This window comes from Hipposideros armiger, unplaced genomic scaffold (assembly GCF_001890085.2).
Source record: "Hipposideros armiger isolate ML-2016 unplaced genomic scaffold, ASM189008v1 scaffold_83, whole genome shotgun sequence".
Lineage (NCBI taxonomy): Eukaryota > Metazoa > Chordata > Mammalia > Chiroptera > Hipposideridae > Hipposideros > Hipposideros armiger.
Window position 1 is genome coordinate 3,736,999 of NW_017731433.1, and position 19,605 is coordinate 3,756,603.

Genomic DNA, 19,605 nt, shown 5'->3' on the forward strand with positions numbered 1-19,605 from the left:
TCTCTAGTAAGACCTAGAATATGAAAACACAATAAAAATAAATGTTATACTTTCTTAACAGTGGTACACATAAATTCATACAACTTTCTGGTATTAAAATGTTTTTAGAAATGTATATATACAAGAATAGTGCAAGCTGTTAAATTAACTTTATTTTTATTTGACATGACTGATGAAGTTAACAAATATATTTTAACATAACAAAAAGTTATAACTGATAAGTTTACTATTACATTTTAAAGGATTTAACAATATTTTTAGTATAGCCAGACTTAACATTTGGATTTTATCCATTTCTGAAATGTAAAATGCACAATTATAATACCCATACTACATATCTTACAATTTTAACATTTTAGCTAAAATATGGGTCTCTGCAGGTAAAAGCAAGAGTTCTATACCTAAGACAAATAAAATGTATTACTAATAAAGTGCCATTGGGTTAGACAATGCTATTTCAACCATTTCTTGTTTGGAAAGGACAAAAGTACATAACAGTATAGAATCAGTCATTTTCATATTCTAGTTTAGAACTAGTAATTTGCATTACACTTTGTAACAAGCACACGTGCTTATTTATATTAGATATTAACCACAATAAAGAATTCCTCTCAAGAAAGGTCACATTATGACTTATGACAAGCTGTACAGTCATCACTGAATATAGTTTAGTGTCCAGAGTTTTTAAAAAGTGCAATCTGGAACTAAGACAAATCTAAGTCTAGCAATACCAAGAAATAGTTTTAAGGATTTCGTATAAATAAAAGAACTTATCTTTCAATTGTAAAATAGGTTTCAGCCTGTTCTAAGGAGAGAGGAATAGTGGCAGATGGTAAAGCTTGGCAACAAGTATGTTTCTAGCAGGTGAGAGCCTGATATGCATTGCCATAAGATGCGTCCTTCACAAAACGAAAATGTGCTAATTAGATGTATACAGCACTTTTCAGGCACTTGACTTCACTTGGTAGTTAAGTTGATGTTCGGATATTTATTTAATGGAAAAACATTAAATTACAGAGTGACTTCAAGCCATGTACCCACAGAACACCTGTGTTCCGTAAGCCAAATCCAAATGTTTCCTGCTAAAATCAAATAATGATGACATACAACCGATCCAGAGAAAAAGAATTTAATAGATTAAAGTTAATATATTGAATTTTCTCAATTTTAAGATTTTCCACAATTTTTTCTTAAGCCTTTGTTGCTTACTACTTGTCTGAATGCTAGGAGAAAAAAGGCTTCAAAACTGTGAAATATTAGGCCTAAATGATATTAGAAAAATTGAAACTGTTGATCACTTCAATATATTATACTATTTATGGAAATATGCCTATAGTTTGCTCTTACACTTAAGAGCCATATTTTCTCATAGTAAATCTGTTCCTAGTTCATATTATAGAATTCAATATGTAAACATTTTAATGTACCCAAAAGAGCATTATGAATTTCGCTCTATTGTCCCTAAATATGTTTGAGAACCACTACATCAATGTCTGGCTCTGAAACTATCTTTGGGGTCCATGCTAAAGGAATGCTTTCAGATATATCACTAAGGATAGGGTTTTAAGATAAGACTATCAAATTCTATTCTAAAATGAAAAAAATATGGCAAGATTCCAGTATAGGTGTTAACAATGTTCCCATTTTTTTCTTCAACACTTAGCATCATATAATTTAAGTATGTTGATATTAAGGATTTTTTTATTTGTATGTATTATAATTTGGGAAAATTCTGCAATATACTTTCAGGCAGTTAGCTTTAAAATAACGAAACTTCAGCTCTTTGCACAAACAGCCCTGAGAACAATGCATTCAAATTACAGCTCAACTAGAAATAATCTAATTGAGAAACTTTAAAGTATAAAAACAAATTCTGGAAAAGTTGTAAACTAAAAAAAAAGTTACCAACATTTGAGGCACTACCAGACTACAGTACTTTTAAGAGTTAGAAGGACTTTGTAAAAAAAACAAACATACAAAGCTGTGTGCACATGCACACACATTGTGCTATAAAGGAAAACAGTGTCCCCAAATTTTATAGCCTAAATATTTTATTGCAGCATCTCCTATTAAAGATACCATGCTCTGGCTGTAGGAGAGTTTTGGTAATTGTTATAAAGCATTGGTACTGAATTTTATATTATCAATGGAAATGGATTCAAGAGCTTGGTTAGCAACAGTTTCAAGTGACTGACAGCCCTTGGAGGGGAGCATGAAAGAAATATCATAATTATGTTGCAAATACTATGCAAATACTAAGTCAAAGTAGCAATGATTTGATCTATTTCAGAGGGTTTACAACTTTGTAGCAAATAAGGTATAACAAAGTCTTCACAGTAGAAATAAAGCATGTTATTCTAGAAAGAAACACATATTCCACTGGTTAATATTGTATATTAATTGGTGAAATGCCTGCAGACAAAAATGGTGCATCACTGTATAATCTATTAACATGACAGTCTGCATTCTATATACATGGTAACTTGTGATATTTAACATTTGCTACAAAAGAGTACAACAAATACTAGGAATCAAATATTAACATTTCTGATGTCAAAAAAAAAATGAAGTCACTTCTGTTTTATGTTAAAAATATGTTTCCCTGTTTCTTTTCATACAATTTATAAAGCTTTACTAAATGAAATATTTTGTTCTAGAGAAACATGTATTGACTTATGTGAAAATAAACAAGCAGTCCCATATCTTTAAAATCTATACTTATATTCCAGAAGAGTATTTACACTTCATTATAGTGCTTAAAATGAAATGTTTATGCATCAATAGCTTTTGCCATTCAAGGTATGAAGATAGCGGTGCGTTATTATAATCTATATACACTTACCTCGCAATTGAAAATATGTTTCTGTGAATTTGATAGGTTAGGAAGAATAAGGGCATGCTGATCCAGAATTAACACTAAACCAGAATATGGGCATGATTAACTGGGGTCATATGCATGACCAGCAAGCAGCACAGACTGATAACTTTCTGTAATTCCTGTGGGTAACAGTGTCAACCAGTAGCAAGTAAAATACACGTTATAAAGTAGTAAAAAACAAAAACAAAAACAAAAACCTGAAGCAGTATGTAGTAGATACTTAAATGGAATACTGGAAAGAATTTAGCCTAATTCCTAACTGTGCTTTAGATGGGTAAAAGCTAAAATGTTACACTAAAAATGATTAACTACAACCTCAATATTCCTTGTGCTTTAGAATTCTCCTTGCATTTCCTTGAAGTATCTTGCTTCTTCTCCAAATGCATTTGCTGATGTTAATACAAGATTTAAAAGTATAAGCAAATGAAGTAACTAAAACTTTGGGAACTTCAGTTCCTAAAGCTATCTCCAGTCACTGATTAGATCAGTTACATCATCATATATATTTTCCTCTAGATGATAGGAATAAAGGCCTTGTATAAGTCAAGGCATGGTGGGAGAGGAAATCGGTCTTAGAGAATGAAGGTATTACTGAAATAGTAACTTCTATATTTCACTCCAATATAATCATTATTATTGAGTCAAAGATTCTCACAAACCCTGTGACAATGTTTAGAATTCTGGAAATAAGGTTTTTATGATTTAAAAGCCTAAATAGAAATGTAGCAAAGTCACCTAAAACACTTTTTAAAATAAATTAGTTTATAGAATTCTTTCCTAGTTATATTTCACTCGAGTAACTGAATTTAAGTCACATGACAATCAGAAAAAATACATAATGATTATCACATAAAGTAACTTTTCTTCCATAATTAACTTTCATTTCACTTTAGAAAAACATGTACATAAATTTAACAAATGTTACACATCGATTTGAAATAAGAATTTATAGATTTTGTCTGCCAAATACTTTGATGTCAAAAAAGTCTATTTACAAATGGTTGAAAAGGAACGGCTACTTATAAATACCAACATTTATCAACATAATTTATCAATATAATTGATAAAAGAATTTAGCAAAATAATTGATAAAAAGCACTGCATAATACCCTGCAAAGCAGGTGAGAGAGAGAGAGAGAGAACACAAAAGTTAAAAGCAAAAGTACAACTAGAAAAAACTTTCTATTTTTATGCTGATTACAAAGGCCTCAAATAAAAACCCACAGCTTTGCCAACCCCTTTTGCCACTGTCCCTTGTGTCTTCTTTACAGTATGACTTGCTAATAGTCACTCAACAGTTTAATGCCTCTCTGTCAACCACAAACAGGTATAAAAAATCACCAGTCTAAGTCTGACAATTAAGTTTGCGAACTTGTTGCAACGATGTTGCTAACCTTTTTTGCTATCAGAGGGATTATTCATTATGAATTTTTTTTTTTTTTAGCTGTGCTATCCTGCTACCTGTTGGCAGCTCAGCAGCTGCTCAGCTCGGGCCGGGCATCGAACTGCTGTTGCTCAGAGCTCAAACTCTTGAGCAAGCTCTTAACCAACTGAGCCACTCGGCCGGCCCCATTATGAATTTGTACCAACTAGACAAACAGTTAACCAAGTTTACGATTTGGAAGTGCTGAAAAGGCTGCGTGAAAAAATTAGATGACCTGAACTTTTCGCCAACAATTCATGGCTCTTGCATCACAACAATGCACCAGCTCACACAGCACTGTCTGTGAGGGAGTTTTTAGCCAGTAAACAAATAACTACATTGGAATGCCCTCCCTACTCACCTGATCTGGCCCCCAATGACTTCTTTCTTTACCCAACGATAAAGGAAATATTGAAAGGAAGACATTTTGATGACATTCAGAACATCAAAGGTAACACAACGATAGCTCTGATGGCCATTCCAGAAAAAGAGTTCCAAAATTGCTTTGGAGGCGCTGGCGTCGGTGCATAGCTTCCCAAGGGGAGGACTTCGAAGGTGACCATAGTGATATTCAGCAATGAGGTATGTAGCACTTTTTCTAGGATGAGTTCGCGAACTTAATTGTCAGACCTCATATATAAGGTTATATTAAGTCGGCCAACAATTTGGCAAAGAAGAGTATGACCAAGGCAATACATGTGGCTACACATGGCTACTAAGATAACTGACACTTTTTGATAACATTTTTGTTTAAGTTTTTCTGCTTGCCACACACAGGCTGACACTGTGACAGCTCCAATCCATAATTTACTTACTCTATGATATTAAGTCTGAAATTAACACAGAGCAATTCAACTTAAATGTGGTACTTCAATACCACTAGATGCTACATTGTTTGATTTTAAACCCTGGTTTGTTTATCGTTTAAATCATTCAGGAATGATTTGCTCAGACAAATCATATCTGCTGAAGCTACCTTGTCTGTTTCTTAGACTCACATACAGAAAAAACACAGGAATGTTATAGGAACAACAGCTACAAAATTAAAAAAAAAAAAAAAGAATTATACATCTTGATTACTCTTTTAAATTACCAACTGCCTGCAAAACTAACTCAGCACAATTTGAAAACAAATAAAAAATAAATGAGGTGGCTTATGAAGGCCATAGCTTTGGTGACAACTTAGAACCAAACTTTAGATCTGCAGTTGATCCAGACCTCCATGGTTTGCCCATGCCTCATGTTCCCATTTATTTGCAGGGCTTTATGGCTACAGCATATTCTTCACTCATTGCACACATGACAGAAACCTAGAAGGGAAAAATGCAAGTAAAATTATTCAGAAGACACTACAACTGTATGATAAATTTAATTCATTATATACTATAATTTGTGGATATTTTATACATATTGACTTTGGAAAGAGGTATTCCAAGACCAAAAGTTTCCTAAAGGGAAATTGCTCAAATTATGGTTTTCAAGATAACTTCCAGGGAACAGGGAGAATACGGGCTATAAATGTTTCAATACTTATTAGGTGTTATGTACTCATATTCCCATAGCATCCTTTCTCATACTTCAAGAGTAGCTCAGATGTTGATCTTCAAATTTGAGGCTGACCGTGTCTATTAACAAAATAAACAAACTTTGATAATTTCTTTCGTGATGGGTCTCTAAGGATATCACAGGAAAGCTTTCTTTGGAGATCATTTTCAGAATTTCAGCAGTATTTAAGAGCTACACTTCATATATATTGTATTTCATGTAACTAGTTTAGGACAAATTTTTATAAAATGGTTTAAAAAAAACAATCTTCCCATAGGTCTTTACCTGTACATCTTCACCGGCATTGTATTTTCCTTCTATTTCTTTGCCTAGTTCACCTTCTGGCAGTTTAAGATCCTCACGAACTTCACCAGTTTCTGTCAGCAGGGAAAGGTAACCATCCTGAATGCATATCAGCTATTAAAAGAAATTATATCATTTGCACTGATTAGATTATACCCACTACTTTGTCATATTTACATAGTTAAACTGAAATATACATTCATTAGTATAAGTACACAGTAAGACATTAAGATATTCTTAGTGCTTAAAAATGCTAGACATACAAAAGTATAAAATATGTACAGACAAAAAGTGTAAGTTCACTCTTCCCTGTACTTCACCCCTCCCCCAAGTCTGCATTATTAAACAGTTTAGGCTTCAAAGTGTATCCTGAAGCATTTACATTTATGTGCACAACACAAAAATAGTTATTTAAAAAATAGCATAAGTATTTTTCAGCAAGTTTTCACTTAATAACATGTCTTAGAAATCTTTCCAAATTGCAAAATATGGGTCTACCTTTGTCTCTTTTACCACTTTACAATTGCATAGATACACTGTAACTGATTTAAGCATTTTCCCATTAATGGCCATAAAGGTTATTTTAAATTTTTCATGATTACAATGTTTTACAATTTCATTAGTCTCCAACTTACTGCTAACAATGCTAGATTTTTTGTTAAAAGACAAACACTAGCTTGCTGATGACAAAATGAAACAAACCCGATCATCAACCTACTTTGCAAAAGGCACAGTTTTGAAATAACTGAATTTCTTTTGTTATAGGCATGAGGAAACAGCCAGGCTGCACTCATGTATTCTGAAAGCATGTATACCATCAGTGTGCCTAGAATTCTAACAGATTTTATTGCAGGCAATCATCCAGGATACCAGATGTTAACATTGACATATACAAAAGGGGTAAAAGCCCCAGTCCTGGAACCCTTTAGCCACTATAATATAGCACAGGCACGCCACAGGGGAGAGCTTCGAGTCTCTCCTCTATGGCACTGCCAAGCCTGGCTATGGCTTTCCAGAGAAATCCCAGCTTTCACAGAAGTTTTCAGTTTTGCACATGTCCAAAATCTCAAAAACAAACAAACAAACAAAAAAACCACACTTTTAATTAATCTTTATGTCCCTCAAATGTTTGTGAGGTTGTTAGGAGAGGAGTGAGGAGGCTGATGTAGTAATATAATTTTTAAACGATTAACTACCGGCTCACGAGGCAGCTCTTTCTGATTTGGGCTCTTTTACCTGAAGTGGAACTTGTCCATTTCAAGGTTCCCAGTGCCATTAGTGACTGAAACATAGAAGCCAAAAAATGATGCTGGTATTTTGATATTTATTTATATAATGGTGGTACTTTGTGTTTTGAGTTAAGAATTTGTAAAATAAACTCTGGGATGAAATATAAAGCATTTCAAATATAAAAATGTATAGCTATATTATAAAACATCTTGTAAAAATGTATTTATGTTTGTTAAATATATAACAGAAATTGCTTTATGAAATAAAATTAAAATTTTCAAAAATAAAATTAAACAGAAAATAAAGTTCAATGAAAATGAATAATTATTTGATCTTTCTTGAATTATTTAAACATTTTCAGATATTCAGAAAAGTTACAAAAATAATGCAACAAAATCCCATATCTTTTACCTAGATTCATCCATTGTTAACATTTAACCACATGTGCATATTTTTCTCTCTCTGTATATATGGAATATATAAAATACATATCACACACATGCTTATTCTTTTCTCATTTTTACTGAACCATTTGAGAGGAAGTTTCACACATCATGACTCTTCACTTGATCTTAGCCAAAAGGCCGAGAAGCAATACACATCATGACTCTTTAGCAATAAATACTTCAGGGTATTTTTCCTAAGAACAAGGACATACTCTTAAATGACCAGTTTATTTTTCAAAATCAGGAAATTCAATATTGCTAAAGTATTTTTCAATATGTAAATTTGCCAATTGTCCCAATACTGTCTTTGATAGCAACTTCTCCCTCCCGCCTCTAGGAACACACCTGTATTTACCTGGCTGTCATGGCAGTTTAGTCCCTTTTAAACTGGAAAGTCCCTCACCCTTTGTCTTTCACGACACCGACATTTTTGAAGAGTACAGGTTCACTGTATTATAGAATCTTCCTCATTTTGGGTTTGTCTAATTGTTTTCTCGTGATTTTGGGGAGGAATACTATGTAAGTGATCAGAGTATTTGATCAAGAGACAAATTAACTCAATGAGTCCTATTACTTGTGATGTTAACTTTGATCTCTTTAAAGGAGTATCTGCCAGATTTTTCCACTCTAAAGGTGTACCATTTTCCCTTTTGTAATTTGTAATCTTAAAAAAAAAAAAAAAGCTACCAGTGTCATTGCTGAGTTGCAAGCATATTTTTTGTACACTTTTTTCCATATTCTCTCAAAGCCTTCTCTGGCTATAGAGTTAGAAGAAGAGGATGGTGAAGAGACAGTTATAAGTCAATTTTAAGTATTTCTTTCTGATCCTTCACCTTTAAAGAAAGCTACTCATTTGATAACTTTAAGGTGCTTTTGAACAATTTGGGTTTTTTTTTGCTTTTGGTAGAGAGCATTTTGATAGAGTAATCATTTATTAGGAAGCAGGGAGATGGGAGAGGGTGGGGTCAGAAAACTTAATAGAGGTGTTAGGCATGCAGTGGTGTACCACACTGCTGAATGACCAATGAAATTTTATTATACCCTGAAGATACAGTACCAGGATGTGGTATCTATTATTTCCTACTAAAATAATCCAATGTATGGTGCTATTTCTCCCAGAGATGCTATTTCTCTCCATAGGGCTCCTTGGAAAAATGAATAATTCCAGGTCCAGAACAGGAAGTATACAAGATGAACCTGGAGCCAGCTGTTACACTAGAAAGCATGGAGCTATCAAAACCACTAGGCCCATACTAAAGAGAATCTGGAGCTAACCTGAATATGGTCCCCTAGCAAAGATAGGACAATTTGAAAATTGGTAAGTATAATTACTACAATGGATTGAAATGCAAATATGGTTAAAGTTCATAGTGAAAAAACAAACAAACAACATTTGATTGGTCACCTTCAGTGAATACTAAGGAAACAGCTCATTTTGAAAACTAGTAATTAAAGGGAAAGAATCAAGCATTTATACTGCCTTTTCTATTATATATTGTACCACAGGGCAAACAAACAAAAAAAATGAAGGGAAGTTTCTCTTTATAGAACTGTTCTGGAAAAAAAGAAGGAGGAATGATGACAGATAATTTTGTCTCCCCTAATAAATTAATGGGTTGAGGCAATTATCATATATCTAATAACATCACAAAAAGAGCAACAGTCAGACTTATTTACCTGATGGTTGCATAGAACATCTGCTATGGAGTAGTTTGTATTAAAGAAAGAAGAGGAAGAAAATAAAAATCTAAACTGTATCTGACCAAGCCTCTACATCTAATTATCAATTTTCAGGAAATATATGGGACAGAGGAATATGTTAAACAACAAGGAAACGCAATTAGCAAAATGCAGACTGTGGAAAGTCTACAGAGTAAATGATATAGTTTATCAAAAAAATGAGGAGGGAGAGGGTGGGAGAAGAGAGAGAAGAAAGAGAACTCCAGTACGTGAGACAGGAGAACCTATAGATTAAAACAGATTTTAGAGATACACCAACCAATTTCAATGTGGGAATTTTATTTAGGTCCTGATTTAGATGAACTATAAAATAAAAACAATAGCCATCATATCCAAAATGCAAAAAAAAAAAAAAAGAAAGAAAAAAAGAGACAATTAGGAAATGTAGATATTTATTGGATATTTAAAGATATTAAGGAATTACTAATTTTTTAGGTGCCATAGTATTTTTAATTTTTTTATAGTTCTTATCCTTTAGAAATGTATAACAAAAATATCTTCAAATGAAATGATAAAATATCTGATATTAGCTTCAAAATAATCAAGAAGTGGAGGGTACAGGAAGAAAAATTAGGTGGCGGGGTATAGATGAAATAAGACTGCCTATGTGTTGATAATTATTTAAGCTGAATGATGGGTATATGCGGGTCATTATATTTTGAAAATTTCCACAAGAAAAATGCTATGGTGTGTCAGAATTCTAGAAAGCATTGTAACCACTAAATGGTTGGAGCCCCAGGGAGCTGAAGAAGCAAAGCATGAACTAAAAGGAAGGATGTGGGGAGAGTTCATGACTACAGAGTCCGTCCATGATGTGGTCAGAATAAGAAAGAACATTGAAAAGGGGAATTATAGAGAAACTTTTTTTGCCTGTATCTGTATTATTGGTATATACCAGAAAGCTGGAGAAGGCATACCATCACTACAGGTGCCTGCTTAGACCTAATTTCTGAATTTAATTTCATTCCTCGATCTATTTCAGACAATCAGACTTGTAAGGCCTCTTCCTTTCTATTTCTTCCTTTTCCTCTTCCCCCAGCCTCTCAGGCTACTTCCTCAGAGCTGCTGGTCCCCGGGAGAGACCTGATGCTTGATCATTGTTATTATAAAAGCTAAGCAAATAACACTGTCATCAATTGGAGTCATCTTCTGACCCACCAAGCCATGAAGTTGGGTGTATGCACAGCTGCACTCCATCATCAAGTGGAAGTAGCATATATGAGATCAACTTGAGCAGGTCCTAAAGGCACAAACAAGTCGTATGAGAAGTAGCTCAGACTGAGAAAGCACCTTCTTCTGCTACACCAACAACTTCTCCCTCAGTTTATACCAATGGCTTTCTAGGGAGTGCCCATGACCTGCTGACTGAAAAAAAGAAAACTTCCAAATGGTTTCTTGATGGTTATGCATGATCTGATGAAACTTCAGAGGTGGCTCTGAAAGATAGTGGGGGTAAGAACTTCATGCACTGGATGTGGAAGAAGAGAAAGCCAGAGATTTGGATTTACACTGATTATGGGCAATGCCTACGAGTTTGGGGGGAAGGTCAAGGTCACTGAAAGAACACAGAAAAATTGGTGACAATACGGTGTGGGGAAGTGGTATGTGGAAGAACTTCTCCACATAGTTAGAGAATGTGCCCAAGTGAATGCTTTCTCATGGGGTTCCACGACAGAGAAGACAGATAATTAGGTGGACAAGATGATCTATGACTATCTTTCAGGGTTTTTTTGTAGTCTTCCCAGTCCTTGCTCAATTGGCCTACGAAGAAAGTGGCCATGGTGGATGGGCTCAGTGACACAGACTTTCTCTCACCAAAGCTGATTTGACTAAAGCCACTACTGAGTACCTCACAGCAGAGACCAATACAGAGTCCTTGGCATGGCACCATTCCCCAGGGGTTAAAGCCGGCCACCAATAACACTGTACCCCTTCCATCATGGAAGACGCAGCAGCAGTTTGTACTCATTGCATTAGATTCTTACTCTACAGATGCATTTGCCTCCCCGGCCTGCAGTGCTTCTGCTAAAATCTCATCTGGGGATTTATAGAATGCCACATTCCTGTATTACAGACGGGGTAATTTCTGACTAAAACCCTCATTTGACAGGCAAAATAAGAAGGACAATGCTCAGAGAATTCACTGGTCCGTGTACGCCATCATTCTAAAATAGCTTGCCTGTGTGGATTGGCCTATTGAAGGCGTCATCTTTGCCACCTGCTGGGTGATAGTTTGTAGGCCTAGGTGCTGTTCTAGTTTGCAATATATTTCAATACATGGTACTATTTTTCCCTAGGTAGAATATACAGGTCTAGGAACCAAAGGTTGTAGTTCTTCTCACTATTACCCTTACTGATACTACAGCAAAATATTTGCTTCTTATCCCTATAATACTGGGATCTGCTGGTTCACAAACTTTTTATTCCCAAAGAAAGGCTTCTTCTGCCAGGGAACACAAAGATTCCATAGAACAGGTAAAAATTATAAAAAGACTTTAACCCCAAGGAACTGATAGCATCATTATCTTCTTTGTTGTTGCTCTTTTTTTAAGTTGCAACAAAATTCAACTCGCATATTCCAATATCCAAAAGGCATACCACTTATTTGAAGAATATACTAGGATTTAATATTCATAGGTTTGGCAATTCATCAATAATCCAAAGGTCCACAAAATACCAGGGGTACCACTTTGGTCACCATTGCTCAAGCAGTAGTAGTTCAGAAGTACTATAGTAAAGTACTATAGTACAGTAGTAATCAGAAGTGTCTGGACGCTGATGGTAACCACTTTGATTTCTTGTAATTGCAGAAATCAAACGTGACTTGTATTCATCTTTTGTGATCAGCATATATTGAGTATTACAATTTTAATAGTTTACTTTCTTAAAATATGCATACACTTCTTTGGCACCCCCTGTATACTTAAACATATCCTATAGTTATTAGCTTTCCTTCTGAAAAATGGTCTTCAAGTGACAGGTAAAACTTTAGTAAATGCCGAATCAAGAGTTTTTATATTTAAAAATTTGGGGATTCCCAAAAGTGTCTGGATATATTTACATTTTATACCATTACTGAGCCCCAGAGAACCGTAACTACTTTTGGGAGGAGTAATGGAAATCAGCAATCCTAACCCTAGCTACATCATCCAGTGGAAGTCAGGAGAGAATTTTTCTTCTATTCTGAACTTATTTTAAAATACATAAAATTAAAATTGTGAATATTAATACATTTTTTCTAAACAAAGATTTACTTTTTAATTATTATAATGTGTGTATATAAATAAATAAATAAATAAATAAATAAATATATATATTCATTTTCATTTTAGCTGACTGCCAAACTGGCACTTGAAATACTGAAAAAAGCAAATACAAAGGACTGCATGTAGCCAAATAATAAGAAAAGTAGGAATTTAATCAAGGCACTTGGCTAGGTGAGTGAAGACTACTGTAGCACAATAAATATAAATGGAAAGGCTCACAGAGCTAATTATTTTAAATGAGCAGAAATAAGTCTTCTATGGTGACTTAATAATGAAGGGATATGATCACTGAGTATTTACTATGCAAGGCACTGTTTTAAGTCTTAACTAATTAAACCTCACAATGATTCCATGAGTTGTTTATGATTCTTATCCCCATTTTATAAATAAGGAAAGGAAGGCAAGAGGTTAAGCAACTTGCCAACTGAGGTCACACAGTTCATGCCAAAGCAAGAATTTGGACCCAACTGTCTGGATCTCTTACGTACACTCTGCAGCACAAACTACATACCAAAGGCTGGGACTAGAGTGAAGCAAGTGAGGCACTTGTCTCAGGTGTAAAATTTTAGGTGGCACCAACAAGAACCATCAATGATCAGATAAATATTTTAATGCAATATTAAAAAAAAAAGAATTAGTGTAAAAATTCCATAATGAACAAAATATCAAAATTTTAAACAAAGATAGGATCACAATTATTGATTTTTCCTTTTGCCTTAGGCTCCTACGTGGCTTGGCATTGTTACTGACCCTATCTTTATTTAAAATTTTGTGCTCTAGGTTAGGGGGCTTACTAACCTATACCCCCCGCCCCCAGTCTAGGCCCTGCTACATCCCCAAAAAAACCCCAAATCAAATTTTTCCTTTATGTTAAATCTTGAGCTGTAATCAATGATTGACTAAATTGATCATAACAGTAATTATCTGAACTACTGATACCATCTTTCTGAAACACTCAAAGGCAAAAGCATTCTATGTTGAATGCATATTAATGAATATTATGAATACTGAATATTCAAAGCATTCACATGTTAATGCTTTGAAAACAGAAATCCATTTGAGGCAAAAGAAAAATCTATGCTTGTCTAAATTAGGTGCTTCAAGAATAAAGGAATGATTAAGTGGAATTTTTATACAGGAAAAGGGGGTGCAGAAAATAACCGCTCTTTGGTATACATCTACTTAGGAGGTAATTATGGGGTAGATTTTCTCATTTACTCCTCACATTATCTCTCTTTTGGAGATGGAAAGAGTGAGGTTCAGAGAGGTTGTGTAATTTATCTAAGGTCATCCAGCTCGAAAGTAGTAGAACTGAATCCAAACCCAGACCTGCTAGACTAAAAAACAAACAAACAAAACAAAACAAAACAAAAAACACTATTATATTAAGAAAATTCAATGTTCTACAAAGACTCCAAAGCAACCTAGAAAATATTTATAAGTGGGAAAGTGAAAATATAAAACTGCTTATTAGACTAAAACCATGTAAAAATATGTTTACATGTGGACAAACAGTAAAAGGAAATCATTGGGTAATTACAGCTGATGGTAACATTCTTTAAAAATTATACAGTATAATAAAAGGTATAAAAGGAAATCAGTTTAATAAGTGTTACACTCACATTTTTCACTATGTAAAAAGAACAGAGTTCCATATATGATATACTTGATATAGAAATTGAAGACTTTCAAAAAAAGACTTTAATTATGATTAATCTGAGCTCCCACATCCTATGAGGTCAATGGTTTGGTTACTATCAATACTCCAAACAACAAAATGCTATCATTAAACATGACCTACCCAAATGTATAATTCGAACTAAAACTTGAAGTTTATACCTATAATTTAACAAAAGGTTACAGCATGGTCACTGAATATAAATAAAACAATTACATAGTTTTTGTATTTTCTTCACCATATTCAGTGACCATGTATTTTTTTCCTTTATATTTAAGGCTTTTAACTTATTTCCCTATTTAAGAATAGCAAAATCTGACTCACATTCATTAATACACAAACTTGGCTTGTGGAACATGAATTCTAGTAATTTCTTGAAAGTCTTAGGTCTGATAAGTGAAAAAAATTAAAACATCTGGGAAAGAGTTATCTAAAATTGAAATATTTTACAACAAAGAGGATAATAATTTTATTAATATTAAACTTATTCAGTCACAATATATACTTGATTTGAGAAACAAATAAGTGTTCAACTTTTTAAAAATTCAAGAATGTTTTAAAAAATAGCAACTAGAATAATACTAAATGAGGTACAAGTGTTAAATACAACTATTTGCCCAATTTCTCAGATAAGTGGTGACTAGTAATTGGTTAGAAAAACCTACAGAACTACTACTGGCTTTTGTTAAATTACAATTGATAGTACAATGTATTCACACCTTTGAGAAACAAGCATTCTAAAGGAAATTAGTACTTACTTGATAATCGTTTCTCTTAATATTTGGAACATCCATGTTGTGAGTAGAAGGGCAAATATCTTCATATTTTTTGCCAGTGAAAATATCAATTCCAACAAGGTGAACCTAACAAAGAAGGAAGAACAGGAAACCTGTTTAATCTTTGCCAAGTATATCACTCATTACATACACAGGAGCACAATACCAACGCTGATTATGACAGATTCTTTCTCCTTTCAAGGTCATCTAATTTTACTTTCTTAAAAAGACGTAGCGGTCATAAAATTGACAAGCAATGAACAACTAAACAGTATCATAACATATCAAGGCCTAAATCATATGAAGTGCGGTAATTCAATTAGAAGCATGCATAAGAAAAATGAATTTAGGTTCCTTAGAATTATGTTGGAACAGGGTTTCTCATCTGTGAACTGAACAGATCTTCTAACTCACTGGGCTTCAGGAAAGTTTCAGTTCCCAATTAGTGAAACATTGTAAGAGCCCAAGAAGGAAATGCTACCTTTCAGTATTCAAAACGATAGTCGAACACCCAGTATTGTGTGAAGAAAAAAAAAAGTGCTTATTACAAAGTTCTAAGTACAGAAATCTCATGCTCTGTAATGTAATACAAATGATCAAAATCTCAACGCAAAGACAGACCTGGAAGGGTACTTACCTTGGCATGACCGTGCTTTCCAGTTTTGGAAGTTGACATCTCCACTATTTTGCATGGTCGTCCTTTGAGCACCACGAAGCCGTTTTTGCGCAGGGCCGAGCACTGCATAGGGTAAGTGCTGGAAGCCCCAGCATCTCCAGTAGTGAAATCAATTTCATCCGCCATGGTGGGCTGGGGAGATGGTAGCTTTTCGGAGGGAACTACGCAAAAAGTTTGTTTGCTTTTTAACCATGGGGACTCAGGTAACGAAAAATCTCATTTCGGACAGGTTACGTGCCAAGCATCGTGGATCTATTATTTTTGCATCTATAGAAGACCCACCCAAGAACAGTGGGCACTTTCTAACTCTGGCCTCTACAAACTTTTCCATCCATTGGTGGGGAGGTGGGGAAGGAAGTCGCTGAGAGCGAGCTGGGGGTGGATGATGCCCGCCCAGGGGGCTCACCAGGCAGGGAGCAGCAAATCCCGGCCCGCATCGTCCCACCGCAGGAGGAGCCGGCGACCTTCCCGCACCGCGCCGCACCGCCCGGCCCTCCGCCGCCGCCCTGCTCCCCACTGCGGGGGACCCAGCCCAGGCCGCACGTCCCCGCGAAGGATGAGGATAACAGGGCCAGGCCAGCAGCACCTGGCCCTCGCGCATCCGGCGCGCACTCCGCTCCCCGGCTGCGGCGTGGTATCCCGGGCCTCTCAGGCGCCCCCTTGTCCTGCAGGCATCCTCGGCCCGGCCCGGCCCCGCATGGGCCTGAGCCCTGGCGAGTCCCGCGCTCGCCTCCGTCCTCCCATCCATCCTTCCTCCTTCCCTCGTTAGGACTCCCGTCGCCTTTCCCGGCCCTGGCTCGCTCCGGTCCCAGCCCCACCAATTTTCCCCCGTGTCTTCACCTTTCAGCAAAGAAAGAGCTCCTTTCGCCTGCGTACCCGCGCCGGTCCCCTACGGCGGCGGCGATAGCGGCAGCGGTGGCGGCCGCGGTAGTTCCAAGAGGCGGGGCGGGGCCGCCACACTTTCCACACCCCGGCCTCCCCGCCCTTTCCCGCCCCCACCTCAGCCCCATTTCCGGGATAGGTCCGGCGCGTCACAGGCACCGCCCTCCCAGGCTACCATTGGCTACAAGGTTCTTGAGGCCCCGCCTAGTCACGTGAAGAGCGCCCTGGCTACCCCACGTGCTGCGGCTTAGTGCACTTCCGGCGTGAAGTGCACTTTCTGGAGGCGGATTGCTGCGTGTAAACTCACTGCCAAAGAAACTTGCACCCGCAAAGTTTTAGGTTTGTTGCGTTCAAGTTTCAGTGGAAGTTTATGGGAATCAGGCCACGGGCATGGTGGCCCCTGACCTCAGGTGCGTGCCGGTTGTCACGTGTCGGTTGTCAGAATTCGAAAGGCAAGCGAACTCAGTGAGTGTCCGTCGTGGCTGTGGAGGAAACTTTGGGTTCCAGCTTCTGGCCCATCTTGCAGCCCTCCGTGGTGGTCAAACCCACCTTGTTCCTCCAGGAAGAGCCCAAGTGCGGTATTTTATTACCCAGATGTGCCTTGCATGCTCTGCGGAGAACCCCAGCCACCCAAGATGACTTCATGGCAGCGACTGCCACTGGGTGCCCTGCCCACTCTCAAGGGTGGGAACTCGTGAGACCTGCTCAAACTAAAAAGCAGCGGTGAAACGACCTAACTCACTTATCCCTCCAGAAGCTGTTATGGAGCGGAGGCAAGTGGATGTCTGACTCCTACCACATGGTCCAGTCCAGAAAGCTGTTCTGCCAAACTCAGCTCTTCCCTCCTGGCGTTGCCGTTTCATCGAGTTAGAGATATGTCCACCCTTCTTAGAATGGATGGGTTGTCTGTAGCCAGTAGAGACTTGTATAGGATTAAGGACCAAGGTTCTTTAAAAAAAAGATGTGTGCCCTTTTTAATGGTTTCATTTCACAACCCACCACATTTTCCTACCTTGGAGAGGTGACCTCCACACCAGTGAACGTGGCCCTGTGATTTTGTATTGCTGTCTCATGGACAGTCCTATTTCTCACATTCCCATGCAGCTCTACAGTTTACACAGATATTTCACACATGCGGCGTAACTTAACCTTTGCAATAAACAAGTGAACTCCCATCAACAGCTCAGCCTCTAGCTAATAGAAAGAACCAGATTAGAATCCCAGTTCATGAGCCCACTCTGCCTTTCCTTACATCACCTAACCTTTTCTGTCTATTGTTATTAGAGTGTTTGCAATATTTAAAGAGTATGTAAGCATGCAGTGAATTAATTGCCTTATGTGCATTATTTAATCTTGACTGTTACACTCTTTCAATCTCGTTTATTAAGTTATAATTTATACAAAATAAAAGTTATCGTTTTTAGTTATATGAGATTTGAAGAACGTAGACATTTATGTAAATACCACTATAATCAAGATATAGAATATTTCCTCATTCTAAAAGTTTTCTCCTGCCCTCTTCTGGTCAGTCCCCTCCACCACACACAGCCCGTGGCAATCATTAACAACTATTCTTTTATTTACATTTTTAGTTGTGGAAAATGGCAGATGAAAGTTAAGTAATTTGCCCCAAATCACACAGCTAGCAAGTCAGAAGGCCAAGATTGAACTCTAGCCAGTTTGGCTCCACAAGCCCTGCTTTAACTGCCACCATATAGTGCATTCACATAAGATTTGGATTTGGAATCAAATGAACCGGCATTCATTCAACAAATATAGTTGATTCTAGTGAAGTCACTGGAACACTAAATCAGTAAATATTGAACCATTGCTCCTAGAAGAAATGCAAAGCTAGGTTCCTGTAAGCCTCTGGTCACAACATTTTCATCAACTGACCAATATATCATCTTGTATTACATGTGTTTATTTAATATATGTTGATTCACTAACATTTAACTCACAGCCAACAGCACTACAATTCATGTCCAAAGGAGACTTATCTAACATGTATGTTCTCTGTAAGGCACATCACAGCCTTGTGCTTAAAAACACTAGACAGCACTTCAGCATTATGCTTGGGGGACATTTTAAACAGCCAAGTCACCAACAAAAGTCACAAAAATGTGAAAAAGTGGCACTGATAGACTGAAAAAAAAACCCTGTCGTTTACCATTTGACAGTTGAAAATAGAAGGCAGAGCACTGCCTTGTTTGACCTCAGTCAGGACAACATGTGTTGGATGACTCAAATCTTTTACTGTTCTCTGCATGTCCAAAGATGATTGTGAAAGCATCTCAAGTATTGATGTTGGGGCTACAAGTAAATTTATCCAGTAGGGAAATTCATAAATATGGAATCCACATATAATGAGGATTAACTGTTTTTTATTTAAGCACATTTGGTGCTGAAATTATCATGTTGACCAAGACATCCTCTTGTTTTTTTAGGTACTTGCAGTCTAGTGCAGGATACAAGCTAGCATTTTAGCAGATAATAATATGAGCTCCTAAAGAAATAACTGTAAGATGCTGAAAAAGGGGGCTCCTTCTCATCTAGTCTAGGTGTTGTTCAATTGAAATATAATGCAACCCACATATAATTTTGAGTTTTCTTGTAGCCATATTAAAAAAGTAAAAAGGGGGCCGGCCGAGTGGCGCTTTGGTTAAGAACTGGCTTGGAACGCCAGAGGGCCCCGGTTCGGATCCCACATATGAGGGCCAGTGACACTGCCCTCCACAGCTAAGATGCTGAACAACAGCTCA

At 36.6% G+C, this 19,605-nt stretch overlaps 1 protein-coding gene across 1 annotated transcript; it reads right to left on the reverse strand.

Annotated features, from left to right (window-relative positions):
• Nucleotides 1–4,864: 4,864 nt before the first annotated feature.
• EIF5A2 (eukaryotic translation initiation factor 5A2) lies at nt 4,865–16,937 on the reverse strand. The gene is made up of 5 exons (XM_019643909.1): nt 16,802–16,937; nt 15,923–16,122; nt 15,268–15,372; nt 6,132–6,263; nt 4,865–5,611 (listed from the first exon to the last, which is right to left on the reverse strand). Exons 2-5 carry the CDS (start codon nt 16,085–16,087, stop codon nt 5,552–5,554), a joined length of 462 nt encoding a protein of 153 aa, XP_019499454.1. The 5' UTR covers nt 16,088–16,122; nt 16,802–16,937; the 3' UTR covers nt 4,865–5,551.
• Nucleotides 16,938–19,605: the final 2,668 nt, after the last annotated feature.